The sequence below is a fragment of the Citrus clementina genome, unplaced genomic scaffold (genome assembly GCF_000493195.1).
Source record: "Citrus clementina cultivar Clemenules unplaced genomic scaffold, Citrus_clementina_v1.0 scaffold_8, whole genome shotgun sequence".
In the NCBI taxonomy this organism is placed as follows: domain Eukaryota; kingdom Viridiplantae; phylum Streptophyta; class Magnoliopsida; order Sapindales; family Rutaceae; genus Citrus; species Citrus x clementina.
In genome coordinates, this window is record NW_006262022.1 from 24,783,077 (window position 1) to 24,793,321 (window position 10,245).

At 34.9% G+C, this 10,245-nt stretch overlaps 2 protein-coding genes across 2 annotated transcripts; one reads left to right on the forward strand and one right to left on the reverse strand.

Moving 5' to 3' along the window:
* Positions 1-1,398: 1,398 nt before the first annotated feature.
* Positions 1,399-4,398, reverse strand: LOC18034189 (mitochondrial import inner membrane translocase subunit TIM22-4). The gene is made up of 4 exons (XM_006425077.2): positions 4,006-4,398; positions 3,472-3,662; positions 3,323-3,395; positions 1,399-1,778 (listed from the first exon to the last, which is right to left on the reverse strand). The coding sequence occupies exons 1-4, from the start codon at positions 4,169-4,171 to the stop codon at positions 1,693-1,695; spliced, it is 516 nt and encodes a 171-aa protein (XP_006425140.1). The 5' UTR covers positions 4,172-4,398; the 3' UTR covers positions 1,399-1,692.
* Positions 4,399-6,180: 1,782 nt separating this feature from the next.
* Positions 6,181-8,348, forward strand: LOC112096090 (40S ribosomal protein S4-3). The gene is made up of 5 exons (XM_024178797.1): positions 6,181-6,304; positions 6,652-6,729; positions 6,819-6,999; positions 7,241-7,338; positions 7,673-8,348. The coding sequence occupies exons 1-5, from the start codon at positions 6,302-6,304 to the stop codon at positions 8,108-8,110; spliced, it is 798 nt and encodes a 265-aa protein (XP_024034565.1). The 5' UTR covers positions 6,181-6,301; the 3' UTR covers positions 8,111-8,348.
* Positions 8,349-10,245: the final 1,897 nt, after the last annotated feature.

Consider the following 10,245-nt stretch of genomic DNA (forward strand, 5'->3'; position numbering starts at 1 on the left):
ATTGTTTAGCACTGCCGAATCGATGGTCTGGATTGAATAATGCATGCCCAGAAGTCATAATGCCTTCCTTGTAATCAGTTGCTTCCGCTGTTAATGAATTACGGAAGCGGATCCGGTGCTGATCTAAGCAAGTCCTGAGCACCGGATCAATGGCCAACAATTGCCTTATGTGGGCCCCAAGTAATTGCTGGCCATTGATCCGGTGTTCAGGACTTGCTCAGATCAGCACCGGATCCTGGTCCAATGAATTATTTGATGTCATGTTTCAAAAATACATAATTGAGTTTGTCTATGCAAAAACAAATTTTTTTTCTTATACTTATCTAGCCACACAGTCCTTACATAAGTAAGTGCTAAATGATATTTTGAAAGTCACTCTCCATATCTTTTAACCGTTATGCAAACTCTTCATATATATCATCTGCAAAGAAGGTTAGTTGCACTTAGAAAAATTTTCTGAATAGATTCATTAAAGTTAGTCCTCTCACTGTTACAATGAAACTTGGTGTATTCCCTTTCATTGTAGATAATAAATTCTCTGCTGTTATACTTTTAGTCTTTCAATGCTCAGAGATAGTTATTTTCTCACACTATTTAAAATATATACAGTAAACTGAAAATGTTAAATCAATTGATGTGACATTAATTATAGTTGCATGTGTATAAGAATTAAGGGTATGTTTTGTTCGAAGAAATATTAAAAAAAAAGAGGAGAGGAGAGGAAAGAAAGAGAGGAGAGAGAAGTTATGGGAAAAAGATGAATTAGCTTTAGTAGGCCACATCTATCGGTGATGAAATTGTGTAAGCTATTAGCTTTAAAAAGAAATGGATATGATCATCACTTTAGTAGTTAAGGAAGAGTGGCTTAGCTTCATTGGCTGTATTATTTGTAGTGTGTCAACGTGGTATTTTATTCTGCTCCAACCCTGGATAATGAGGCGGCTCAAAAGTGAGCTGAGCTGCATCACTCTTCATAATTAGCTGGTGGTCGGGTAGTTTTGACCACCATCAATCAATCATTTCTGAAATGTAATCGGAATTCATTGTTGACATCTTGCAAACAGATTTTGTAATTGCTTATCGAATTACAATAAAGCTTTCGGTTTTTTGCTGATTCAAATTTGCTGCCGTGATGAACGTATCAAGTTGGATTGAATTGCTGTCCCTGTTCTATTTAGTTGGATTGAATTGCTCTAGAGCGTTGACCAATATTCACAGCTGTGAGTGTATGTATGGTGAAATAGCTACCCCTTTGGCTGAAAGTTTACAACCTTAGCCAACAATCACCAAATGGAAAATCTTAGCGTATGGAACTCATATTAATTTATTCGACAACTACCTGATCTATATCAAAATACAGTGAAGTTAAAATTAATGCCGTAAAGAGAAACTAATGAATTGCCGTGCTAGTGAACTTAAATTTTATAAAACCCATTTAAAATGGGATGAGGTCATAGACATCACTGATTGAATCTATGGAGAATATATTTCCACTAATGACAGTATGGTGACAAAAAATTAAAATGGTACAACAGTAATGGAGCTGTGTTCAATATAATGCACCCCTTCATTATCAGGGGCGGTTGGAAGAAGGGAAAAAGAAAAGAGAAAATTCTAAAAATCTCACTAATATTATTAAAGTCTTCCGAAAAAATTGATCTTCTTCAAAACTGGAGAAGGATTCATTGCCAATCAAGTATGTCTGTCCAAGAACTTCTCTATCAGTACTGAGAATGCTGCGAAGCCAGCACAACCAGCACAAGCTGCTTTTGGGCCGCCTACAAACATAAGAAGGGATACGCTAAGGAGCACGATGATAATTATGAAGAATAACAGCATGATGACAATTATGAAGAATAACAAAAGCCAAGGAGCATGATGATTTCATTGTTGGCATCTGTAAACATTAAAACTACCCTTATAAGCATTTGATTTAATTTTTCCACATAAAAAGTGGGATAGTGAATAGATATGTAAGACCAGAAATATGAATGTGTATGTTGTCATAATGTACATTATATAGTTATCTGCCATTTGGGAGAACAATGATAATCATTCCATAGTCTACCAAGCTAGCAAGAGTATATCTACAAAGTATGGCATAAGAACTCATTTTTTTAATCATATCATTTCACATGAACACCAGTCACAGTCACAAAACCTGAATCACCAGGAATGCAGCAACGATATATGCAAGAGTTATAGTAAAGAATCAGTGAGCATTCTGTCGGAAAAGTTGGATGACATTCAAGAGACCACATCCATCATTTGCTTTTCCGAGACGTGTCCAAAAACATCAAAATTTAGTAAACTGTGACAGGAAACCAATAACCAAAAGCAGAATAACCAAGTCGTAGCTTATCACGTTACACTTTTTCCGACTATTGCTATGAAATCGTTAAGGAAAAAAAAAAAAAAAATAGTTGAATCTAATATTTCATGCTTCGTCTTGCCCCATGAAAGAAACATTATACTCCTTTTTACAGTTCTCATCTCCTGAATACAGTTTGATCAACACCAGCCATCAAATATAAAAATTTCAGGTAAGTAACCCGGTTTGACTAATAAGTACCGAGCAATGAAGTCATGACCACAAGGATCTTATCTATGGTTTGTACGTAAAATTAGATCTCCTTACTAACTAAGCCTAATTGTCTATTGTGCTCCTGTAGGTTGATTATCATGGCCACAAAGACAGTAAAATGCTAAACAATGGAACACCAGCCACTAAGATGCCAAGGGTTTCACTAAATTAGACCAAACATCAGAAGAGGAATCACGCCTAATGTAAAAACTAGCAAGCTCTCGTAGTCATTATAAGTTACTAACAACTAGCCATACAGTTAGAATTTAGAAATTTGCATTCTCCATTTCAGTTGATAGATATGTATACTTTTGTGCCCAGGGTAGAAGTTCCTATAACACAACTACATGGCTTGAGTATACAAAAATTGCACCAACCCACTGAAAAACAATGTCTTCCAATTTCAATTACTCACAAGGATATAACAAAGCAGTTGTTAATAAGACTATGAGAAGGAAAAGCAGATTTATCATATATCTAGATAAATAAACACAAATATTAAGAATGGGCATTCATAGAAATGAATAAACCATTAGCATATCCAACCCACAACCAAATTCTTGAATGAAGAAATTGATCATAAACGAAATAGCCACTCTATACAACTGCATCAAACTTCATGTGCAATGAACACTTATTGTGTACTCTTGATAAGATGAAGTTGTATTCTAAACATTTTTTGCAAGCCCATATGCACTTCATATATTGGATATGAGATGAAAGCAATGGAATTATTACCTTTTGCCGATATTGTACCTCCAGTTACACACCCAGCTACAACTGTATTGGTGGTATCATGTTTTGCCCGTGCCTTAACAAGAGTTACACAACATAAGTTCCTATAGCAAAGTCATTTAACTTGTGATAATATATGAATCTCCAATTACCTTCTCAACAACACACTCAGCAGCCGAGAAGATCAAGCCCATAACTGCAAATGCTTTGGCTGAACTCCAGCTCCTTTGCCCCATCTGCCTCATAGTATACATAAATTGCTGTCTGCCAGTCATTTCCTCTTGCATTATAGGATTATCCAATGCACCAAGAAACATACCCATCATAAGCCCGAGCCCCCCACCTACAAACAAACGACAACACAACCAACAATGAAATAAACTCATCAATTGATTGCACTCCAAACGCTTAAAAGCCAAAACCCTGCAGCAGCAATGCAGCATAGACTCCCGAAGAAATAAAAATAGAAAATTTGAAGCTTCAAAGAAACCATTACGTGTAAATACATAGAAAATAACTTATTTAAAGTTGTAATCTTTTCCAGCATAAATTGTGAATACCCTCAGGATATAAGTTGAAAACAAAATTAAGATGAACTAATATCAAACAGCAACTGAAACCAAAATCAAAGAAACAAATCATTACAAATCTACTGAACGTGATTAATATCTATTGATCTTTCTCACCCATGACTCCGCTGGCAACACTGCGAACAGCACAGTTGTTCCAAACTTCTTGGGCGCGCATCTCCTCCATTGTGGGCATTCTAAAAGCCTCAATTTGCGGCTTTTCTGGCTCTTTTGCAATCGAAGAGCCATTGTTAGATTCAGTCTCAGGATTTGAAGAAGCCATGTTAATAAAAGATTAGAAAATGGACAAAAGTGATAAAGATATGAAAGGTGAGATTTTTAAGTAATAATAGCGGCCATATAAGTTCCCAAAAGAATATACGTGGGTATCAAGCAAAAGGGTTTTGGGGGTTTTGAGACTTAGCCGCCATTGAAGTCGTTCGGTGAAGGCAACGATTGTTTGAGTTGAGCGGGTGAGTCACCGATTGTGTAGTTTATAACTCATTTATGTTAAACTCCAATGAAATGTAATTTGATAAGAAATAATAACAGCGGGTCCCCTGTGATTTTATACTATTATAAATAACGATATACCTTGTCACATTTTCACGCATACCTATGATTTTATTTGATTCGGATATTATCACTTGACCACCAAAGGTATTCTGACACATCATATCAGTACTACAGTTTGGTAAAACCATCAGTTTACCATCAAACGTTTAAACTGTTAGTATTTTTTCACCATTCTGTTAAAACTCAGTTAATATGTAACGAAAAATTTATAAAATGTCAATTTTACCCCTGGAGCGTAAATGACCATGTAATTAATCTTTTATGAATTTTGTAATTAAAACATCATTTGTTGTTCTTCCTTCTTAAAGGGCAAAAATTACCCTTTTATGAATTTTGTAAAATTGACCTTTTAAAAGATAATGTAATTAACCTTTTATGAATTTTGTAATTAAATCATCATTTGTTGTTCTTCCTTCTTAAAGGGTAAAAATTACCCTTTATGAATTTTGTAAAATTGACCTTTTAAAAGACCATATAATTAACCTTTTATGAATTTTATAATTAATCATCATTTGTTGTTCTTCCTTCTTAAAGGGCAAAATCATTTTTTACGTTCCAGGGGTAAAATTGACCTTTATGAATTTTCTATTACATATTAACTGAGTTTTAACGGAATGGTGGAAAAATACTAACAGTTTAAACGTTTGGTGGTAAACTGATGATTTTACCAAACCGTGATACTAACATGATGTGTCAGAATACCTTTGGTGGGAAAATGATAATATCCTCATTTGATTTATGTACTATCGTACTTTATTTTGTTAACCCGTCATTAAGAGTTAACTGGCAAAACAAGGATTTTGCGGTTTTTGGATTTAGAATAAAATGGACAGAAGTTGCTTAATATTTCTTCTTTAATCTTTTATTGATTAGTTATTGCAAAGAATAAATTTTTTAAAATTATTCCTTAGCTTAACTTAGTCATTGTCACCATATATATTTTGGGAGTAAAATTTTTTTATTTCATTGCTCTTAAGGATGGCCAATTAAAAATATCTCTATAATTTATTCTTGGAGCAAATTTTCAAGATGATCTTTAGATGAATTATATCAAAGTATATCTGAAAAAAATTTTAAATTAGGCACAAAATGTAATTTTTTTCCCAAAAAAAAATTCATGCAGTTATAATTGTAAAAGCACAATTATAATAATAGCAATTAATAGAAGAATATAACGACCTAGGACTAGGGATAGCAATGGATCGAGTTGGATTGGACTTGATTGAGCTTGAACATGACTCAATCACTAAAATAAAAGGTCCAACCCGAAAAAAGGTTAGGTTAATTTTTTTAAAGATTTTTTTATGATATTAAGTAATTTAAGTTATAAAAAAAAACTCCCTATTTATATTAAAATTTAAAAGTTTTAAAACTTTTTTAAAGTATCATAAACATAAAAATTACTCAAGGTCTCAACAATATAATTATATAAATAATAAAATAAACATAAACATAATTTTTTTTAAGTTTCAAGGTCGGGATGGGGAAGGTAGGGCTTGAAACTTAAATCGGTTCAAAATTCTTACTGGGTCTTTTTGCCATGTATACTGGGGAGAGACTTGTATCAAAGAATTTCAAAGTATGTGGCGGACCCATCTGTTATTAACAAAATATGATAGAAGACGACGTCGTAGCAAGAAATGGCAGATTTGTAATTTAATGAAAAGTAGGGCATCAAGCTCAAACTTCCGTGTCCTATATCTATCTAAATGCCAATGTTAGGGTTTTGCGGGAGTGGAGCTAGCAGCGCTTGTGAGTGCATTTTTCACTTCGTTTTTGTTTTGCAGGACTGTGACACGCCGTTGGCGAATCCAAGCTCAGGCTCACGAACACAAAAATGGTTCATTTAAAACCCCTTCTTCTATCACTAGATCATATTTTGTTTGATGCCTTTTTGTTGGGGTGTGGGGGGTGGGGAATTAGTGCCAGAACTGATCTTTTTGGTTTCATCAGTAGGATACGGTCGACAAAGTCGTTTCTTTTTATTTTATTTTATTTTTTGGTTTTTCACTAAACAGTTAAATATTTTGTTTTTTTGGGTTATTAAGATCTGGGTTTATGACAGTAGCAGTGATATGATATTAAAGTTGGAATTTTTTGTTGATTATGGGTCTGCCTCAGACAGTGTTGGCGGAAAGTGGAAAAGAAAATATTTTGAGCTAAATTAGTTATTGTTATGTAATACAGGCGAGAGGTTTGAAGAAACATTTGAAGAGGCTTAATGCCCCAAAGCACTGGATGCTTGACAAACTTGGTGGAGCATTTGTAAGTGATGATATATGTGTTGGCATTGGTGTTGCTTATTTCACTCATGTATTCTTGCTTCTTGATCTTATTGTATTTTGCATGCTTAGGCTCCCAAGCCTTCATCTGGGCCACACAAATCAAGGGAGTGTTTGCCCTTAATTCTTATCTTACGTAACCGCTTGAAGTATGCTCTTACATACCGAGAAGTCATTGCAATTTTGATGCAACGACATGTGTTGGTTGATGCTAAGGTTCGCACAGATAAGACTTACCCTGCTGGGTTCATGGGTATGCAGTCCTCAGCCAATATACTATTATTGTCTTTTATAAATTATCCATGCCTTATTTGTGAGGAAAATGGAATGCAATAGTAGAATCATTGCTTTTTTGTAGATGCGGGCTCAAAATCATACTTGTGTTCATGATGATTCCTCCATTTCTGATATCATATTCCAAATTTAAGCCTCCTTGATTTACTCTTTCTTTAAGAAGTTTTTTAAGATTTTTCACTTGTCCTTTTGACTATCAGATGTTGTGTCAATTCCAAAGACGAATGAGAACTTCCGTCTCCTGTACGACACCAAGGGCCGGTTCCGCCTTCATTCAATCAGGGATGAGGAGGCTAAGGTTTGTACTGACAGCTCAGATTACCTGATTGTTTCTCCTTACTTTAATGAGAAGTAATTGTGGGCACCTTAATTTCTCTTGAACCTAGATATTAGGAGAATGCATTATTGTTTTAAATTGTTATATTAAAGAACAATCTCCTCGCGTAAGTTGCCTTTATTAACTAACTTTGGTGGTGTTACCCGTGAACTTTGACTGAGGAATTCTTACGTGTCCATTATTCTTATCATTGTTCAATTATTATCTCGTCAAACTCTATTAATACTTGTAAACTGTGGCATGCTTTTGGTTAGTTAACAATTGTTTGACTTAGGCACTTATACTTCTCTTTCAGTTCAAGCTCTGCAAGGTCCGATCAGTGCAATTTGGGCAGAAGGGAATCCCTTACATCAACACTTATGATGGGAGGACTATTCGCTACCCAGACCCACTCATCAAGGCCAATGATACCATCAAGCTGGACCTGGAGACTAACAAGATCACCGAGTTCATCAAGTTTGATGTTGGAAATGTTGTGATGGTGACTGGAGGGAGAAACAGAGGACGTGTTGGAATCATTAAGAACAGAGAGAAGCATAAGGGTAGCTTTGAAACTATCCACATCCAGGATGCTCTTGGTCATGAGTTTGCAACTCGTCTTGGAAATGTGTTCACCATTGGCAAGGGTACAAAGCCATGGGTTGCTCTTCCCAAGGGCAAGGGTATTAAACTATCCATCATTGAGGAGGCAAGGAAGAGACAAGCCCTGGCGACTTCAGCAGCCGCCCAATGATGATAAACTTCATGTGTCTTGGCGATATGGTTTTATAAAGTTTACTAGATGAAAGTTTTGCAGTTTGACACTTTTGTGATTGCTTGTTCGATTTTCTTGTTGGTGATACTAGTTATCATAAAGTTTTTGAGTCGTAATACTGGTTTCAATTTTAGTTTTGTGACAAAACAGGTGACTCTTTTATTTTATCTGCGTCAATATTATTGGCAATGAATTTTTGGCCCAAAGTGACTTGACATTTCTCTTCTTCTGCCGGTGTGTCCTTAGGTCAAGGTCATTGTTGATAATTTTATTGTTGGATTATTTTATAAACTAGTGATTTTTTTTTTAAAAAGAAAAGAAAAGATAATATTTCATTAAAATCCAAATAGCGACAGCACCTGTAAATGTGTAATGCAGCAGCAATACCCACAATAAAGATCAAATTGCAGTGATCTACCAACAATTGTACGCCCCTACGCAATCTTAATGAAAGTGGAGAAAAGACTGACTTTTGCGCTTGTGGTATCAATAAAAGATGCCTCCAAAGGAAGTACACAATAAATTTGCGCTTCATTTACAAGTACATCACAAAAAATGCCTCCAATGGAAGTACACATAATAAATTTGAGCTTCATTTACAATCACATCCCGACTCTTTTCACTACTATAAAGTAGTCTTTCTAATGGTAGTGGAATAGATCTATTGCAATGATTTATTTATAGTTTCAAGCGTTCCAGATCAAGGAGAACACTTATTAACTAAAGAGTTCAATAAGAACACACAACTGAGGTGAAGGCTCAAACAAAATAATTACCCTCCCACCAAAAGGAAAAGGAAGCTGAAACAAGGACTGGAGGGCACGGTAATTACTAAGTGTAAACTTGCGAGTTTCTCATTATTAAGCTTTTCAAGAGACAGCATAAGCTCCATTGCTGAGTCAAATATCACAAACATTAGCATTATGGAAGCGGTTAAAGGATTGATCTTATATGAATGTCTCGTAATGCAAGAACTAAAACAAAAATTGCAAAAATTATTGGTGGAGACTGTGACCAGCCAAATTAACTTATTTGGTCCTCCAAAGAAACAAATTTTTAAAGACATAAAAACGTATCAGGTTTGACAGAATCCTGCTTTATCCACATTTTGATACAGGACGGCCGATAACCAGTTAACCACAAGGGTTATGCATAAATGAATTAGAAGTATGCAAGAATTTAGTGACATGGTCACCTAAGTCATATACAGTAGAGCATCTCCACTGAAACAGTAAGTAAAAAGCATCATGCAAAAGACAGTTATATAACCACCAAACTCCTATACGGAAACCACAGGTGAAGATATAAATAAATGGAAACAACTGAGGATATGTCGTCCAAACCTACTAGCTAGAAAGCAGCAAAACTTACCATTAACCCTATTGAAGATGATCAAATTCTGACAAGGGCATCAACATTGACTGGAGCTTAACATTTCCCCTTCGTTTATTCTATGTCATTCAAAAAGGAACAGAAACGTGTTAGACATCAAAATCCAGACTACACAGCAAATTGGAAACATGATGTCATGCAGTAAAGTAGGCATTACCTCATACTCCATGAATTTCTCAGCATGTTGACCTTCTTCTTCTCTGGAATCCTTGAAAAATCTATAAGTAATTGACCAATGAATTACTGTGTACAATTTGATTGACAAACATTATTAGAGAGATATTAAGTTTGCAAGAGAGCAACATTTTCTCTGACAAAGTAGGCATACATGGCATGATTAGATGTAGGAAACATTATATTCCAAACGGATCCTGAGAACAGACATTTAGTAAGGAGCATGGGCAGAATTACTGCAGAAAAATATAGTTCTGGCCAATAAATATAAGAATTTTGTTTAATAAGTGAAACGAACAGAAGCAAATATATCATATTGAAGAGAAAGTGAACATTCCTGGGGACCAAAATGGATCTTAAAGACTTGGGAAAGACGTTGCACATGCAGAAGTGAGTTAAACAATCCTAAATTAAACAATTTTAAAGGGCAAAACATATCAAAACATGGAATAAAAAATACATCCAACAAAAAAAGAGCAAGCATAAAGCTCAAAATGGGCGCTTTTCAATAACTTACTGTGAATGTATGAAACTTAATAGGAAAACAA